General features: G+C 42.1%; 1 protein-coding gene and 1 long non-coding RNA gene across 2 annotated transcripts in view; one reads left to right on the top strand and one right to left on the bottom strand.

Moving 5' to 3' along the window:
- Positions 1 to 6,675, bottom strand: part of LOC105739976 — a 28,166-nt gene extending 21,491 nt beyond the window's left edge. The window contains exon 1 of the long non-coding RNA XR_001115976.2: positions 6,324 to 6,675. This is a non-coding gene — a long non-coding RNA (uncharacterized LOC105739976). The remainder of the gene's footprint in view (positions 1 to 6,323) is intronic.
- Positions 6,676 to 6,743: 68 nt separating this feature from the next.
- Positions 6,744 to 11,577, top strand: RAMAC (RNA guanine-7 methyltransferase activating subunit). Its single transcript, XM_003268454.4, has 4 exons — positions 6,744 to 6,906; positions 7,878 to 7,926; positions 9,562 to 9,740; positions 10,422 to 11,577. The coding sequence occupies exons 3-4, from the start codon at positions 9,571 to 9,573 to the stop codon at positions 10,606 to 10,608; spliced, it is 357 nt and encodes a 118-aa protein (XP_003268502.1). The 5' UTR covers positions 6,744 to 6,906; positions 7,878 to 7,926; positions 9,562 to 9,570; the 3' UTR covers positions 10,609 to 11,577.
- The last annotated feature ends 7,699 nt before the right edge of the window (positions 11,578 to 19,276 follow it).

Genomic DNA, 19,276 nt, shown 5'->3' with positions numbered 1-19,276 from the left:
ATACAATTAATTATATTATCATCAATTATTTTCTGTATGTTTCACAATGATAAAGGATGCTCTACTAGCAGAATGGAGAAGAGTCTGGAAGGGAGCAAGGCTAGATACAGGGACTGACCAGTTAGAGACTGTCACCTTGGTTTGTGTGAAAAATGATGAGGGCTGTAACTAAGAGGGTGACATGAAGGAATGAAGAGGAGTGAACAAACAGAAGAGAAAGTTCAGTCAGAAGCTGAAGTTCACAGGACTTAGGGAGACACTGAGTATCTGGTGTAAGAGAGATGGAAGAGTCCAGGATGGCTGCTAGGTTTCTGGCAAGGGAAAGTGGGAGGAAGCATTCTCTGAAAATGGAAAGAGAGGTAGATAAACAGGTTCAGGAAGAAAGATGAACTCCCATTTAGACACATGCTGCAGATGCCTGTTGGACATCCAGATGGAAATTTCTAGCAAGCAGGAGTATTTATGAGTCTAGAGCTCATATGTGATAGATGGCTGGAGATATCCATTGAGTCATCAGAACAGAAATGGAAGCTGAAGCCACAAAAGTGATAGTCTGCACAGGCAACACAAGGAGAGTACAGGCAAGGTTATGGGGATACCAACATTTAAGTGGCAGGCAGAGGAAGAGGGAATCAGCCAACGAGACAGAGATAGAGAAGTGTATTATATATATGTATGTATGTTTATATATACACACATATATATATCTAAATTTCTGTAAATCATTTTTTTATATACCACTAAGAGTTATATATTATGATGTTTTGATGTCTTAAAAAAGGGCCCAGCCAAGAGCATGCCTGTGATACACAAACCAACCAATCAAGAGCCATACCCCCTCTATATGGCCCATACACCCCACAAGACAATATTCCTGTCTCAGTCACCCCAGGGCCAGGTACCAGGCAACTAGAGACCATCCCTATAGTTTAGAGGCCTCTGAAATTATTCAAACTAGCCAATCCTAAAATGTTTACCCTAACCTGCCTTTCCTTTCCTAATGAAACTCCAATAAAGGCTCTGGCCTAATGCTTTCCCCTTGCTCCTGTGTTCTGCCTCTGACTACCTTGGTGTCTTTCCCATGTGGCTCTGCGTGGCGTGTTGTGCTTCCTATCTCCAGGACCTGTGAGTATAATGAACTTTGTTTTTCGGAGCCTCTCCTATATCTCCTTTTGTGGCCACCCCTGACTGACCATCACATAAAATAATACAGAACAATAAGAAAACAGTGACCCAGGGAAGAGGAGAATCATGAGAAACTTGGAAACAAAGTGAGAAGGTTTAAAGGAGGAAGGAGATAAAAGCGTCAAATACTGCACAGATATGAAATATGCCGACAATTTTAGAGTCTTGAATTTGGCCCTGGGACAACTTTTCCCTAGTGAACTTTGCCAGGGTGGTTTTAGTAGAGTGGTTTCAGTGGAGTACTCAAGGGCAGAAACTTGACTGAATTGAATAGAAAAGGTAGAGAAGTATAAACTGCAGATGTGGAGTATTCTTTGTAAAATACCCATCTTGGGGGGGAAAGGAGATCCGAGATAGTCTGAAGAGGATACAAGATTGAGGGCAGGGTATCGGTTTTGTTTTGAGACTGAAGAAATTTGAGCAACTGTGGGGGTGGGAGCAGCCAGTAAAGAGGGAGAGTTGAAAACAGAGAAGAGAGAATAATTGCAGGCACAACTTGCAAGAGCACAGGATGCACTGGCCAAAGACACAGGCAACTGCAAGCTGCCCAATATCTCCCTCTTCCTATCCCATTTGACAGGCTCATTTACCAGCTGTGCCCCTGGATAAACTGCATAACCTCTTGACCCTCAGCTTTAGTCTTTAAAGTGGTTATTGTCCAAGATCACGAATGGCCTCTGAAAGTAGAGGTCTTTTGATGCCAGGATTCCCCAGGACTTTCTGCTGGTGTGTTTTGCCTGTAGATCATTGGGTCAAACTAAGGTTTAAAGTTATGAGTAATTGTGCACTGCTACTGGGAATGTAAAATGGCACAGCCATTATGGAAAACACTATGGTGGTTCCTCAGAAAATTAATAATAAAATTATCATATGATCCAGCAATTCCACTTCTGGGTATATACCCAAAAGAATAGAAAGCAGGGACTTGAATAGATATTTGTGTATCTATAATCACAGACGCATTATTCATAATAGCCAAGAGGAGGAAGAAACTCAAGTGTCCATTAATAGATGAATGGATAACAAAATATGATGTAAACATACAATGCAATATTATTCATTAAAAGGGAAGGAAATTCTGACACATGCTACAATGTGGATGAACCTTGAAGACCTTATGCTAAGTGAAGCCAGTCACAAAATGGCATATAATGTATTTCACTTGCATGAGGTACCTAGAGTAGTCAAATTCATAAAGACAAAGTAGAATGGTGGTTGCTAGGGGCAGAGGGGAGAGGAAAATACAGTTATGGCTTAACGGGCACAGAATTTCAGTGTGAGAAGATGAAAAAATTTCTGGAGATGGATGGTGGTGATGGTTGCACAACAATGTGAATGTACTTACTGTCAATGACCTGTGCACTTAAAAATGGTTAAAATGATAATTTTTATGTTACATATATTTACCACAATTTAAAAAATACATCTGCTTAAGTAAAACAAAATGTCTACAATTAGTAGAAAAAAACACTATAAATTTCATGATGTAACCTTTCTCATGCACATCAACAGGCCCAAGGATATTACTATCCAGAAGAATATAACTGATGCTTTAACAGCGACTTTTAGTTGCCAAGCAAAGATTAAATTATGGCCCATATATTCTGGTTATACCAGATAGGTAAGAGCCACATTTTGCAAACATTTCCATCAAAAATGGTTTCAATAAAAAATTTCTGATGCTTAAAGTCTGAGTGTCAGTTATCTAGAAAATTCCCCTTCATGAAACAGATTTCCTGTTGTCAGAAAATGAGACATAATAATCAATAAGATATCAGAGTATGAAAACACATTGGTGGGCAGAAAAAAATTTCATTTGAAAATCTGAAAATCTGCTGGAATACCTAGAGTTCTTCATAGAAACTCTCAGAGGCCTAGAGGCCCCTAAGTGTCACACACAAATTTACAGGAAAGAAATACCAGTTGAGTATCCCTACTATGAAAATCTGAAATCCAAAATGCTCCAATGAGCATTTCCTTTGAGTGTCATGTTGGCATTCAAAAAATTTTTGATTTGGGGACATTTTGTACTTTGTATTTGGGGATTAGGGATGCCCAATCTGTATATTCTTTTCTGGGTAAGTCCTCAATACTTACAAATAATGTCAATAATGGTCACAAGGAAACAAGCAAACTAGCCTACAAGAAGCCCCTTTCCAAATATCCTCCTTGATTCCTGATACTAGGTGCGGAAGCATTTTTCTTAGTTTTTCAATTGTTACACTGCCCCTCTTCAAGTTTTCTATTTCCTGTTCTTGTCTCCTAAATATGGGTATGTCCTGAGGGATAGGCCTTGGTCGCCTTCTCTTCTCTATGAATACTTTCCCTGTTGAAAAGATCATATACAGCTGCTCCTTGATTTTTGACGGGGTTATGCCCAGATAAACCCATCATAAGTTGAAAATATCATTAAATCAAAAATGCCGTTAGCACACCTAATCTACCAAACATCATAGCTTAGCTTAGCCTACCTTAAACATGCTCAGAACACTTACATTAGCCTATAGTTGGGCAAGCTGATTTAACACAAAGCTTATTTTATAATAAAGTGTTGAATATCTCATATAATTTATTGACTACTATACTGAAAGTGAAAAACAGAATGTTTGTATAGGTATTTAAAGTACCCTGCTACTGAATGCACATGTTACCACTGTAAAGTACAACAATCGTTAAGTCAAACCATCCTGTCGGGGAGCATCTGTACACCAGTGATTTCAACCATTGTTTCTTCATGAATTACTCACACATTTACATATCTGGGCAGAGCCTCTCTTTCCTGAGATTTAGTCTTGTATTTCTAACAACTCCCTGGAAATTTTCTCTCGAATATTTCACCAGTGTTTCAAATTTTACAAATGTATTTGGGCTCTGAGTTCATTTTTCCCTTAAAGCCACTTTACCTTATAGATATTCCTTTTCAGCCCCAATTTCCCAGGCTCAAAGAATTGGAGCCTTTCCTGATTTCTTTCTTTTTTTTTTTTTTTTTTTTTTTTAGATGGAGTCTCACTCTGTCGCCCAGGCTAGAGTGCAGTCATGCAATCTCGGCTCACTGCAACCTCTGCCTCCCAGGTTCAAGCAATTCTCCCTGCCTCAGCTTCCCGAGTAGCTGGGATTACAGGCGCCCACGACCATGCCCGGCTAATTCTTTTGAATTTTTAGTAGAGACAGGATTTCACCATGTTGGTCAGGCTGGTCTTGAACTCCTGACCTCAAGTGATCCGCCTGCCTCGGCCTCTCAAAGTGCAGGGATTACAGGAGTGAGCCACTGCACCCAGCTCCTTCCCTGATTTCTACCAATGTTTTTCTCTCGTCATCCACTCAGTAACTAAGGATAGTACTAATTATATAAGTACTGTGCGCTAACCAATTGCACTACTGGAGCTCCAGGATAGTGCTATTCAATTATAATTTTTTTTTTTTTTTTGAGACGGAGTCATGCTCTGTCGTCCAGGCTGGAATGCAGTGGCGTGATCTCTGCTCACTGCAAGCTCCGCCTCCCGGGTTCACGCCATTCTCCTGCCTCAGCCTCCCCAGTAGCTAGGACTACAGGCGCCCGCCACCATGCCCAGCTAATTTTTTGTACACTTAGTAGAGACGGGGTTTCACCGTGTTAGCCAGGATGGTCTCGATCTCATGACCTCATGATCCACCCGCCTCGGCCTCCCAAAGTGCTGGGATTACAGGTGTGAGCCACCGTGCCCGGCCTTTTATTCAATTATTGTAACCTAGGTTGTTACACCTCTTACCTTTACTACCCAATACCAAGACTATCCTATTCCCTCATCCATACTATCCTATACACTTTTGCTAGGTTAATGTTTCTAAAACATTACTTGGAATATTCATAGTTCTATCATTCATTCCACAAACATTTATTCAGTGCTAATGTCATGGAAAAAGCACAATGTGGGGCTGGGCTCGGAGGCTCAGGCCTGTAATCCCAGCCCTTTGGGAGGCTGAGGTGAGTGGACTGCTTGAGCCCAGAGTTCGAGACCAGACTGGGCAATACTGCGAAATTCCATCTCTACAAAAAATACAAAAAATTAGCAGGGTGGTGGTGTGCACCTGTACTCCCAGCTCTCCGGAGGCTGAGCTGAGAGGATCGCCTGAGCCCAGGAAGTTGAGGCTGCAGTATGCCATGACCACATCACTGCACTCCAGCCTGGGCAACAGAATGAGACCCTGTGTCAAAGAAACAAACAAACAAAAAAAGCACAATGTTATACACTCCAGAATGTAGAAATGCATTAGATAAAGGCCTGTTTACAGTTTAATAGGGGGAAAGACTTGCAAGTAAATAATTTTAGTTCGAAGTTAGAAAGTGGTAATAACTAAATACATGAAGTTCCAGAAATATGATGGACTCTCAATAGAAAGAAAAATTATTTCTAGGTGGAGATGTCACTTTCCAAAGCCTTAAATAATGGAAAGAATTTCAACATTTGGAGATAAGGGGGAGGGACAGATATTTCATGCAAGGGACATGAGCAATCTATAAAAATGTAATAATTTATGCATGAAGTACTTCACAGGGTCTGGTTTACCACTGACTGAGGGAGAATGGAGGGGGAACAGCAGAAAATAAAAAAAGTTTTGAATCCAAGTTAATAAACTTGACCTTTAATCTACAGGCAACAGAGAGCCATTGGATCAGCTCTTTTGGATCACGGTAGTGCTTGAAGATGGCTACACCTATAGCAGGTATAGCAGAGAGACGCTAGAGGCAGGACATCAATGAGAAAGGTACTGCACTGACACCGTGCAGGGGATGGTAATGAGAACGTTGATTAGGTGGGGGCAGTGGGTAAGAAGATGCCAGAATTACTGTAGGGGTACAATCGACAGGACTTGGCAAGTGATTGGAGCATGGAAAGGAAAGAAAGGGCATCAAATCTGACATCAAAGTTTCCAAGTTGGTTGTATTAACAAAAACGGGTGCATAGCCTGGGAAGTAATTTGGGATGGAAGAGGCCAAGCTTTGTCGGGATATTAAGTGTTTATACATTTGCTGAACATCCCAGAAGACATGGGCAAGGCTTTTGGAAGTAGCTGGATACTGACGACTGAAGCTGGAGCAGAGAGGGGGTATGTTTCTGCAAAACCACATACAAAACGGACTACGGAAATCTTACTACCGAGGCTTGCCCAGGAAGGAGAGAAAGGTGTAGCATCCCTGAAGTCATCAGTCGTGTCTACTCTTCACGGCCTGCTCTCACCTCACGTTCCCCACGAAGACTCCGGGAGCAGGCGGCCGGAAGGAGCCCTTCCCTCCCTTCTCCGGTGATTCCCAGAACTTCCGTCTCTACGCGTCACCTGCTCCCAGTCAAAGGAGCTTAATAGACGGCGACGTTTTCGACTGCCCAGCCACCAGGCAGGCTGAAAGCGCATGGAGGGCATCATCCACCTTTAGACAGCTACTTGCCCACACCTCATCGAGCTCTGGGCTTTGTGCCAGCATTTGAAGAAGCGATCTGTTGCAAAGCGATCCACACGGAGAGCCTTAGTTATCGCGAGACTTCACAGGCACCTTCGACTTTAGCCTGCCGGAAGCGGAAGTCAGGTGGTTGTCGGATTTTGGAGGAAGGCGCTCCGTTACATTGGAGAAGTGGAGTGGCCTGGAGTTCCACGGTGTGGTGGGCCAGAGGCCACCTCTCCTGGGCTTCTCAGTGTCTCGCCGGCGGGGTTTGGCCCGAGCTGGATAGACATAGCCCTTGGCGGGTGAGTCGCCCCGGACGCCCGGGAGGAGGGAGCGGGGCGGCCGAGCTGGGTGGCCAGCGAGGTGTCCTCCCCCTGTGCGGTGATCTGTACCCTTTGCTAGACCGAAACCCATTTACTTCTCACGGCCCATAATATCCCTCACTTCTGGAGGTATAAGGTGCTTCGGAAGGGAGCAAATCTGCCAGAACCTTGGTAAGCAAGCTGTGATGTGCCTTGAGGACGGACTGGAAAACGCAGTTGTTTTCAGTCTGCATCTTCGTCTGTTCCCCGGGCTCATCTGCTAGGGCAGCGAAACCCCATTCTGGTTGGTTATTTCCAGGGTTACTCGCCCGCAGCCAAAGTTCTTTGTGGTTTTATTTGTGGTGAATAAATTAGCAGTGTTCAAGTACAAATCTGAAAGGCTTACCCTAAAAGAACATACATATTATGAAGTTTTTATTCATACTTGAACTATTTTGCTTTTGAAGGCCCAGAGGACAAATCTTGTAGCTTCTTGCTCTTGAGAACCAGTTCCCTGTTTGGAATATTAGCTTTGGAAGTCTTTAGAGCACCTTTTTTTTTTTATTTTTTTGAGACGGAGTCTCGCTCTGTCGCCCAGGCTGGAGTGCAGTGGCGCGATCTCGGCTCACGGCAACCTCCGCCCCGCAGGTTCAAGCGATTCTCCTGCCTCAGCGTCCCGAGTAGCTGGGACTACAGGCACTTGCCACCACGCCCGGCTAATTTTTTCTATTTTTAGGAGGGACGGGGTTTCACCGTGTTAGCCAGGCTGGTCTCGATCTCCTGACCTCGTGATCCGCCCGCCTCGGCCTCCCAAAGTGTTGGGATTACAGGCGTGAGCCACCGCGCCTGGCCTTAGAGCACTTTTACTCCAATTCTTTCCTTGAGTAAGACTCTTATGCGCCACCCTTCCCCCCAAACACCTTTTGAGAGTTTCCTTAAATAAAGTCAAGTTTGTTGTTTTCCTCCCACAGATTTAAACAACCTAAACATTAAGCAATACAGCTGCCTCAAATCTTTGGGGTAAGTAAAGCTTGGGTCGATTAACATTCTATTTAAATTTCGTTCTCAGTAATAATATAGTTGATATTTGTTTACTTGAGTGTGGGTAGGGAGTCGTGGGAGAACATATGAGAACATAAAAATGGAGTAGCACCTTTTCCTTGCCTTATGATTTTTACTGCCCATCTGGATTAGGTATGGGTCATGTTTTTAGTGATTTCTGTGATCCCAATAGAATTCTAGGCATGATTTTAATTAGCTGAATTTATTTAAAACTCATTCCTTGGATTTGAGAATTTGACATAGTTTGCCAATCCCAGACCCATTGAAAGTCTTTGATATTTGGTATTTGATAAAGCATACTAAGAGCAATAGCCTGAAAGGTAAGAGTGTCAGGCTGGGCACGGTGGCTCATGCCTGTTATCCCAGCACATTGGGAGGCTGAGGCAGGCGGATCACCTGAGGTCAGGAGTTCAAGATCAGCCTGGCCAACATGATGAAACCCTGTCTCTACTAAAAATACAAAAATTAGCGGGTGGGCGTGCACTTGTAATCCCAGCTACTCGGGAGGCTGAGATAGGAGAATCACTTGAATTTGGGAGGCAGAGATTGCAGTGAGCCGAGATCGTGCCATTGCACTCCAGCCTGGGCAACAAGAGTGAAACTCCTTCTCAAAAAAAAAAAAAAAAAAAAGGCTGGGCGCAGTGGCTCACACCTGTAATCCCAGCACTTTTTGGGAGGCCAAGGCGGGCGGATCATGAGGTCAGGAGTTCAAGACCAGCCTGGCCAACAAAACCCCATCTCTACTAAAAATGCAAAAATTAGCTGGGTGTGGTGGCGCATGCCTGTAATCCCAGCTACTTGGGAGGCTGAGGCAAGAGAATTGCTTGAACCTGGGAGGCAGAGGTTGCAGTGTGCTGAGATCGCGCCATTGCACTCCAGCTCTGGGTGACAGAGCAAGACTCCGTCTCGGGGAAAAAAAAAAAAAGAAAAAAAGAAAAAATCTACATATTGTTTCTTGCAATTCAACAATAATTTCGGTTTAATTTTGTTGGGGTGAAAGTAGGTAGTATAAATGTTACAAATATTTGCATATGTTTGGAGGAAAGGCAGACTAACGAAGAAGTTATCACAGTAGCTTCCAATTGTCACATCTCTTTGTCCAAAACCTTTCATTGGAAGTTAATAAAGTAAGAAAAATAATTTGGGCCAGGCACAGTGGCTCATGCCTGTAATCTCAGCACTTTGGGAGGCCAAGGCAGGAGGATCACTGAAGCCCAAGACTTCCAGCCTAGGCAACATGGCGAGACCCAGTCTCTTCAAAAAATACAAAAATTAGCTGGGTGTGGGTGGCATGCACCTGTAGTCCCAGCAACTTGGGAGGCTAAGGTGGGAGGATTGTTTGAGCCAGGGAAGTCAAGGCTGCAGTGACCCGAGGTTGTGTCACTGTGCTCCAGCCTGGGTGACAGAGTGAGAGACCCTGTCTCAAAAAAAAAAAATGTTGAATTCAATATCTAAAATATGACAAGTCTGAAAGCACACAAAGACTTCCATGAATACCCTGCCTAAAAATTGCTTACTTCTTGGTTTTTCATTATCTGGAGAGAGTGTTAATTTTTAAATTTTTTTAATGGAAATGTCTTTAAAACTGTACAGATTTTCAGAATGACTGACACTGCCGAAGCTGTTCCAAATTTTGAAGAGATGTTTGCTAGTAGATTCACAGAAAATGACAAGGAGTATCAGGAATACCTGAAACGCCCTCCTGAGTCTCCTCCAATTGTTGAGGAATGGAATAGCAGAGCTGGTGGGAACCAAAGAAACAGAGGCAATCGGTGTGTATTCAAAAGAATAAATGCAGATGGTTGATCTGGCAAAGGATAGCTTTAATCTGCTAGACTGGAAGGCCAGTGAGGGCAGGGACCAGTGTTTTTGGTATGTACCTAACAACAGTACCTGGTACATCGTTTCTGATAAATATTTGCTTTAATATTTTTTCAGCACCATATATTTTTTCCTTGCTGTTCAAGCGTGGTGTGTTTTCTTGTTTTTAGATGTTTTTCTGTAGACTAATATTTCCAATGCAAATCTACTTTAAAAACCTAGAGTTTTCTACAACTTGCTTAATTCCATAAAGAAAATACTGTTTCAATTTTACTTTAGGAATAAGTTTACAAATGGAAGTTACTTTTACTTAATAATTCAAAATAGTCAAAGTAATAAATTACCATACCGTTTTTGTACAATTGAATAGATTTCACTTTAATTTGGAACTATTTTATTGGTTATATAGTCTGCCTATGTCTCTGTAAAGTGTACCTAGTATAATACTGGAGGAATGATTTCAATCTTAGGAAAGTTTTGAATAACTGGCGCTATAACATTCTATTGTGAAAAATGTTTTTTAGTCTTATTTATTGTGTATTAGAATGAGAAACCAGAAGCACTGCTATGGGTTTGTCATATGTTTTTTTAACAAGGGACGTTTAAAGACCTTTTTTGTTTTATTGTTGTAGGTTGCAAGACAACAGACAGTTCAGAGGCAGGGACAACAGATGGGGGTGGCCAAGTGACAATCGATCCAATCAGTGGCATGGACGATCCTGGGGTAACAATTACCCACAACACAGACAAGAACCTTACTATCCCCAGCAGTATGGACATTATGGTTACAACCAGCGGCCTCCTTACGGTTACTATTGATAGAAATGTTGGCAGCTTTTAGTAAAAGCCTTTACCCTATTACCATGACAAAAGTTTGGGTGTCTTCTGTTGGTCATAGTTTTACATCTGATTTTACAGAATGGATTATTGATTTTTTGGAAGTTGAGACTTTAAAAAAAAATAGATCTTACTTGCGAGATGCGATGGTTGCTGGGAATACCTGAAATTGTGGATTATATTGCTTGACTTCTACCTCAGAATCTTCTTTGTTTCATGACTTAATAGTGCTTTGAGTTTGGTATATTATTTGACCTCTAGGAATTCTTTGTTTTACACAGAAATAAAAATTTTAAAATAGAAAATGCTTTTACTTTGTAAGGTAAGAGAGTATCCGTATGCTTAGATGTGCTCGTTTCTAAAATTCTAGAGGTTGACATAATCAGCTCATGAATGCACAGCTATGCTTTTTGTGATAGATTGTACATAACATCAGCAGTTGAAAGGTAAAACAATTGCTTTTTTTTTTTTTGCTTTTGTTACGTGACTATGGTACTTTGTGATTCTTTAATCTATAGATGAGTCAGCTCCACATTTGAGTCTCTTTTTAGAGGGAAATCAGTAATAAAGCTGTAAAATAAGGAAGGAATCATTATCAGTTTGTGTCTTGATCTGGTGGTGTTGGGATAAGGGTACACATCATTTTATACAAACACTTAAGGCTTTTCGCTAACAACATAGCAGGTCAAAATTCACACATACGAAAGTTTAACTCTGTACCGTTCTCACTTTCCTTTTTAGTACTGTAAATGCTGCATTTTGATTGTTCTTACTTTTTTGGTATTTAATGTGGGCTGATTTTACAATGTTACATTCACTTCCAGATGCATACCTCTGCTGCTTTCTCTTCTATAAATAGTGATGCTATAAACTTCCTTTCACAGAGATCATTCTATTTCAAATCATTTTAATGATTATTACAATGATTTCATTCAAATAAAAATTAAAAAAAATTTAAGCATCTTTACTCCCAAGTCCTGGCAGTTAGCCCATTTATTAATATGGTGAAAAGAAATTTTTGGGTTTTTTTTAATGCTATCCTTCATATCCGTTGAAAAGGGCTTATTTGGTTTAAGAGTAACATTAAGAGTGCAAATTTCAACATAGATCAAAGGAATTAACAGGCACCTTCCTGACTTTATTAGAGTGACAAAAACAAAACAAAACAAACAATATTTAAAAAGGCATCTTCCAGCTGGGCATGGTGGCTCACGCCTGTAATCCCAGCACTTTGGGAGGCTGAGGTGGGCGGATCACTTGGGGTCAGGAGTTCGAGATCAGCCTGACCAACATGAGGAGACCCCATCTCTACTAAAAATACAAAAATTAGCCGGGCGTGGTGGCACATGCCTGTAATCCCAGCTATTCGGGAGGCTGAGGCAGGACAATGGCTTGAAGCCCAGAGGCGGAAGTTGCAGTCAGCCAAGATCGTGCCACTGCACTCCAGCCTGGGCAACAGAGCGAGACTTCATCTCAAAAAGAAAAAAAAAGGCATCTTCGTAAACCTGTTTTTTACTGCCTTCTCTCTTAGCACCCCACTCTAGGCCCTCAAGGTTGACTTCTCCAGGTACTTCATGCTCTGCATCTACCTCTCCCTTTTATTCTCCCTTCCTGAAGAGCCATCCTCTCAGGTAACTATTTTATTGGAAATGACCTAATAAGTCGGGCATTCACACTAAGATGCAAATACAATTTTAACAGTAAGGATTTTCCCTGTACCTCCCTGATTATATCATTAGGCAAGAAGCCAGTGCTGTTATATAAAAATAGGATTTGATACTACAGATATTTAGCCTAGATAGTAATGTCCTGACTACACCCCAGGATCTTCTCTGAAAGCAGAAGTGTTATCAAAAATATCACCTGGTTGGGTATGGTGGCTCACACCTGTTATTCCAGCACTCTGGGAGGTCGAGGTGGGAAGATCACTTGAAGCCAGGAGTTCAAGGCCAGACTGGGCAATGTAGCAAGATTCTGTCTATACAGAAAATTTAAAAATTAGCTGGGTGTGGTGGTGCATGCCTGTAGTCCTAGCTCCTCAGGAGGCTGAGGCAGGAGGATCCCTTGAGTCCAGGAGGAGTTCAAGACTACAGTGAGCTAGGATCATGCCACTGTACTCCAGTTTGGGCTAGATAGATGCTGTCTCTTAAAAGTAACGATTTACAGGCTGGGCACAGTGGCTCACACTTGAAATCCCAGCACTTTGGGAGGCCGAGATGGGCAGATCACCGTAGGTCAGGAGTTCGAGACCAGCCTGGCCAATATGGTGAAATCCTGTCTCGATTAAAAATACAAAAATTAGCCAGGCATGGTGGCGGATGCCTGCAATCCCAGTTACCTGGGAGGCTGAGGTAAGAGACTCACTTGAACCTGGGAGGTGGAGGTTGCAGTGACCTGAGACCATGCCATTGCACTCCATCCTAGGCAGCGAGCCAAACTCTGTCTCAAAGAAATAAAAAAAAAATTTATAAAATCATCACCTGAGAAAGCACAGGCACTGATCAGTAGTTGGGACAGTATAGCTGACTAGCTTTAGGTCAGGATTCTGTGCTGTGCCAGCTGTTGACACAAAGGGAGACGTATGGGTCCAAGGCCAGCACTGGGGGAGTACTTCTCAGGAAGCTCAGAAGAGAGGTGGTTTTCCAACAGTATTTAAGTGTTTTAACACCCAACACAGCTAGGCTACATGTGTCCTGAGTATCAGCCCTGCTTGAAAAAATGGGAAGAAACCTCCTTTCAACATGAGTTAATTCTGCATGCTGCATGAATAATCTATGCTGTTATGGTTTTTGTCTTTTAACAGCAGTTACTACCATACTGTACCCCTGCCCCCCATCTGCTTAAAACCAGGAAGAAATAAAAGGCACAGTTTCTGCTTCATAAGACAGAAAAATAACATGAAAAAAAGCTTAAAGATAATTTAAGAGTGAAAACAATTAAAATAGTGTCAAACAGAATTAATTTCAAGTAGTCTGTTATAATAACATATGGCATTAGGTATAAGGAGTCCTAGCTTCCAGTTCTGTGCTTAAAACATACGTGACCTTGAGAAAATCATGTAAACGCTGAGCTTATTGGCTCAGCTGTAAAAATGGGGACAATACCCACCCTGCCACCCTCACAGAATTATAAAAATAAATAATCAAAGGAAGATCTTGAGAATATAGAGTTGTGATCATTAAACCCCTAGTGGGACATAATAGGTGCTGCATAAACATTTGTTGAATCAACGGGAGGGAAGTATTTGGTAAATTGTAAAGCGTAGTGTTGACATAAAGGATGTAGAGTAACGGGCAGAAGATGAGGTAGGGCAGGAGACGTTGAGAATTAAGGATTTGTGATTGTTTCCTTATGTTAATTCATATGTGAATTAGCAAAGGAAATCAAGTTATCTCATTCAGAAAATAAATACTTCAAATGTGGAAGACGGTTTGTATAAAAGTTGAGCTAAAATTAGTAGCATTTGGCCAGGCTCAGTGGCTCACGCCAGTAATCTCAGCACTTTGGGTGGCCGAGGTGGTGGACCACCTGAGGTCAGGAGTTCGAGACCAGACTAGCCAACATGGCAAAACCCTGTCTATGAAAAATACAAAAATTAGCCAGGCATGGTGGTGCAGTCCCAGCTACTAGGGAGGCTGAGGCTGGAGAATCACTTGAACCTGGGAGGTGGAGGTTGCAGTGAGCCGAGATTGTGCCACTGCACTCCAGCCTGAGTGACAGGGCAAGACTTCATCTCAAAAATAAATAAATACATAAATTAAAATAAAATGAATAACATTTGCCATTTGGAAATTGGTAGTGAATTTAGAATGTCAAATGTTAATTACTGAACACATCAGATTAATGTCCTTTTGAGAACAGGATGCTGGGGACTTTTAGAGTTTTTTGTTTGTGTCTTGTTTTTGAGTGCTAGGTGGACTTGGGGTTATACAGAATGTAATAAACTTGAGTCATTGCTCTGAGAATAGTTTTGGGGTTTTTGAAACCACATAGGAAAAAGACATCTGGGGAGATTTCTAGCATGGTTTTTGTTTCCAAAGCCACTTTCCTTATAATGCTCAACAGACAAATATGTAATTATCCCTTGTATTTTATTCACCTAAAGAAAAATATAGGACTTTATGATAGAATTAAGGGTAATAAAATGTCAGCTTTAAGTTTAGAATGTTAAAATTGAAGGAAATGATCATTTGCCCTGAATCAGGTTATTGACAGCACTAATTTTGAACTCTCATAAAAGAACTATATTTGTTTCCTAAATATAATGTTTTTTTAAAAATTTATTTTAAACAAGTTCAAGCCAAACCTAAATACACTTTTTTTTAATACCTTAAAAATTTTCCTAGACTTCCTATTTCATTTGATTCATCCAATCCAAACACAGATCTGGCTGTGTATGGATATCTATGCTGTAGACTGTTGACTTCTTCTAATTAGCACAATTATCTATAATGAAAGGATTTTTTTTTAATTAGGCAATATAGGAAATAAATACTCCCAGTTTAAGGTGGCCTCTATTATTATTGGACTTTAGTTAGCTAGAAATGTTAGTTGTGAAAGTACTTACTTTGTAATGTCAGACAAATGAGATATTATATGTAAACTATTCACTGAAATGCCTATTTGAATTTTTCTTTCAGTATCTTGCATTTTAACCAAAGACACATATTTAATATATATAAATGAGGATTTTGAAATATTAAATAAGGCTTTGGTTAATTCTGTGTGAAAAATTATATAAGGTACTCAAAGAATCTTTGTTCTATTTATGAACACAGAAAGATATGCTTTTAAAACTCTCAAATTTTAAAATGGATTTAAGCCAAATAGCAGAAAATACTCTTGACATTGGCAGAAGTGAATATTGTTAATGTTTAGATTAATTATTTAGGATTCAGATATATCCAGATATGACATAATATCTAAACAAAGATTTCTCCTGACATCTGCTATATTAAATTATTATAGAATGAAATAAACAACTAGATTCAAGTAGTAGATTGCAACACTGGAGCCCACAACAGCCTTGAGAGCAGATATCTCCTCTTTTCTAGAAGTCTGGTCGATTACTGCTGGGACCAGCTTTTGAGGAAAATAAGGATGGAAGTAGAGATCCCTTGACTCGTGGACATTCTGGGAGAGAGTGGCCCTGGGCCAGGCTGGCTGCATGGGTCCCAGTCAGTGGGGCTGCACCACATCATGGTGTGCCCAGGATGAGGAAGAAGTGACACTTCAGCTGTCGTGACACTGCAGAGGCCTCCGGGTGCCAGAGAAACATCTTGCTTCTGAGGAATTCAATTATCAGTACTGTCAGATTAGAAAAGGGGAGATGAGCTGTGGATAATACCCCTCAGATTTAAAGATTTACAGGATGAAATAGGAGGAGCAGGTTAACGAAGAAGACAAGCCTTCAGTCAGAACAGCTGGCCAGGCACGGTGGCTCACGCCTGTAATCCCATCACTTTGGGAGGCCGAGGTGGAAGGATCACCTGAGGTCAGGAGTTCCAGACCAGCCTGGCCAACATGGCAAAACCCCATCTCTACTAAAAATACAAAAATTAGCTGGGTGTGGTGGTACATGACTGTAATCCCAGCTACTCGGGAGGCTGAGGCAGGAGAATCGCTTGAACCCAGGAGGTGGAGGTTGCAGTGAGCCGAGATTACATCACTGCTCTCCAGCCTGGGTGACAGAGCGAGATTCCGTCTCAAAAACAAACAACAACAAAAAAAACAGCTAATATGTGATTCAACTGCCCCATTGCAGGATTAAGAGAGAGCATAAAGTATGCAGCACTGAGCTAGGCACTGAGCTAGGCCAGTCAGTCAGGTTCGTACATAAGAGTGAGTTATCTGTGGGCTGCTTAGGTGCAAGAAGGACAACTCGCATATCTTTCACCAGTGTCTTCATGGGCTGATGGGCTGATTTCAGTTGCTTTCATTCCTCTCCCTAAGGGGCACAGACAGCCCCATGTATGAGCTAATTCAGTTGGTGTTTTCACTCCTTTCCCTCAGGGACACAAGAGCCCTATGTATTAATTACCAGTTAGATTTTCTCTGGGTTTCAGTGACTCCTCCTGAGACAGCTTCAGGGGATGATAAGATGATCTCATGGTTTTTTTCCACTGCTAGTGCCTTTAACTCCCTAAAGAATCTCCAGCCCCTTTTGTCTGAATTAGGTAAATAAAGCTGTTCTAATTGCTAATGGCTAGAGCTTTGTTGTTTATGTGTGTCTTTTCCTCATTTTAAAATTTCCTCAACTTGTGTGTTTGCAAAATAATAAAGCCGAGTGCGGTGGCTCACGCCTGTAATCCCAGCACTTTGGGAGGCCGAGGCGGGCGGATCACGAGGTCAGGAGATCGAGACCATCCTGGCTAACATGGTGAAACCCCGTCTCTACTTAAAAATACAAAAAGAAATTAGCCGGGCGTGGTGGCGGACGCCTGTAGTCCCAGCTACTCTGGAGGCTGAGCAGGAGAATGGTGTGAACCCGGCGGGCGGAGCTTACAGTGAGCCAAGATCGCGCCACTGCACTCCAGCCTGGGTGACAGAGCGAGACTCCGTCTCAAAATAAAAATAAATAAATAAAATAACAAAATAATAAATATAAGAAGTGAAACAATACAAAAATGAATAATTTTGGCCGGATGCAGTGGCTCACACCTGTAATCCCAGCAGTTTGGGAGGCCGAGGCAGATGGGTCGCCTGAGGTCAGGAGTTTGAGACCAGCCTGGCCAACATGGTGAAACCCCGTCTCCACTAAAAATACAAAAAAAAAAAAAAAAAAATTAGCCAGGCGTGGTGGCTCAGGCCTGTAATCCCAGCTACTAGGGAGGCTGAGGCAGGAGAATCGCTTGAACCTGGGAGGTGGAGGTTGCAGGGAGCCAAGATTGCACTACCGCACTCCAGCCTGGGCAACGAGCGAAACTTCGTCTCAAATAATAATATTATTATTATTATTTTTTTAACTGACTTCTATAGCTGTTATTTTCCTTTATTCACTCTTCTCTATCTTGCCTTCTAAATTTCATACTGTTTTCAGCCTCTTCTCTGTTGCACTGTTTCCAACATGGTCTTTATTTCTATTATGCTTTTGTTTTTCATTTTTATTTATTTGAGACAGGGTCTTGCCCTGTCACCCAAGCTGGAGTGCAGTGGCGCAATCATGAGTCACTACAACGTTGAACTCCTGAGCTCAAGTGATCCTCCTGCCTCAGCCTCACAAGTAGCTGAGACTACAGCCACACGCCACCATGCCTGGCTAATTTTTTTAATTTTTTTTGTAGAAATGGGGTCTTACTACGTCGCCCAGGCTGGTCTCAAACTCCTGGCCGCAAACCATCCTCCTACCTCAGCTTCCCAAAGTGCTGGGATGACAAGCGTGAGCCAACATGGCCAGCCTTACCTTTTACTTTTAAATTATGTTAGCCACATTTCAAGTGCTCAATAGCCACATGTGGTATGAGCAGCTATCACGTGTACATGCCACCCAGTACGGCTGTAGAAGAGAACTAAAGGCTAGCATTTCTGTTGACTTGACTCACTCCCTTATTGTCCACAGTGCCCCAATCCCCCTAGGCATTTCTGGGGAAACCTAAGGCTTTGAAACAGTTTGAACGTCACTGTGATAGTAAAAACACATCACAGATTAGTTTTCTGTAGAAATGACCAGGGAGTATGTAACTTGTGGCTGCAAAGTTTGGGGATTCTTCCCTCTCCAAACTCTATTTTAGGGGACTGATGAACCCTGAGGCAGACAGGATTATAAAATGCAAAGACCCTTAATAACTAAATTATAAGGATTGTCTGAGGAATGCCTATGTGGGTAGAAATAGGTGGTCTTCCTGCAACCTAGAAAAAGGGAGTTCCTGCTATGAAGGATCGTTATCTCCAGTGTTGTCCCAAAGGACCTTCTGTGGCTGGCTGATACCATAGGTCCATCCCTGCAGCAGAAATGGGAGCTATAGATGGTCATAGCTCCCTTACCCTGGCCCCTAATTTCCCTGGCTCTGATTCCAAGCTCTCCAAGCAGCCTTCAAATGATGATTCTCTTAAAGGGATTTCCCAAAGGGACAGAATGTTCTCACTAGCAGATCCCACTATACAGTCTATTTGGCAGTTGTGTTCTTCACTCAAGTTAATAAGCTGGCATCTTGATTAGAAATTAGCTCCTTGCCAATTGCCCAGCCTAGATCCATTTTCAGAAACACTGGCTACGTGGATTTCTGAAACCTGCAGAGTTAAGGAAGGAACTCAAGACCATGCTGACTCCACCATGGCAGTGGGCTGAGACTCTCACGTACCCAGCTGGCCCCAAGTTAACAGCACTCCGGCCTGAGCTAAATTTAAGATACAGGGGACTAAGCTTAAGGAATGGCTCCGAGAAGATGAGAAGGATCACAGCATGTGAGCATGTAGTCTACCTAATAGCGCTGTTCACTACAAAAGGAACCGAGTTTCAGTTTGTGTGGCTTTCTGCTGTTGTGTTACGGTGCCACCTCTTGGATGTAAATGGAAATTCTAAGTTTTTAGTCACTAGTTACATGCATTAAAGCAATTTGAATTTGGGGCCACGTGGGTTCTAAAATTTGTATTCTGCATTACAGCTACGGGACTATGTAACCAAATCCCTGGAATCTAGAAGGGGGATGCT

The sequence above is a fragment of the Nomascus leucogenys genome, chromosome 6 (genome assembly GCF_006542625.1).
Source record: "Nomascus leucogenys isolate Asia chromosome 6, Asia_NLE_v1, whole genome shotgun sequence".
Taxonomy (NCBI): domain Eukaryota; kingdom Metazoa; phylum Chordata; class Mammalia; order Primates; family Hylobatidae; genus Nomascus; species Nomascus leucogenys.
Note: the sequence above shows the minus strand (reverse complement) of the source record. Positions and strands in the feature narration are given on the sequence as shown.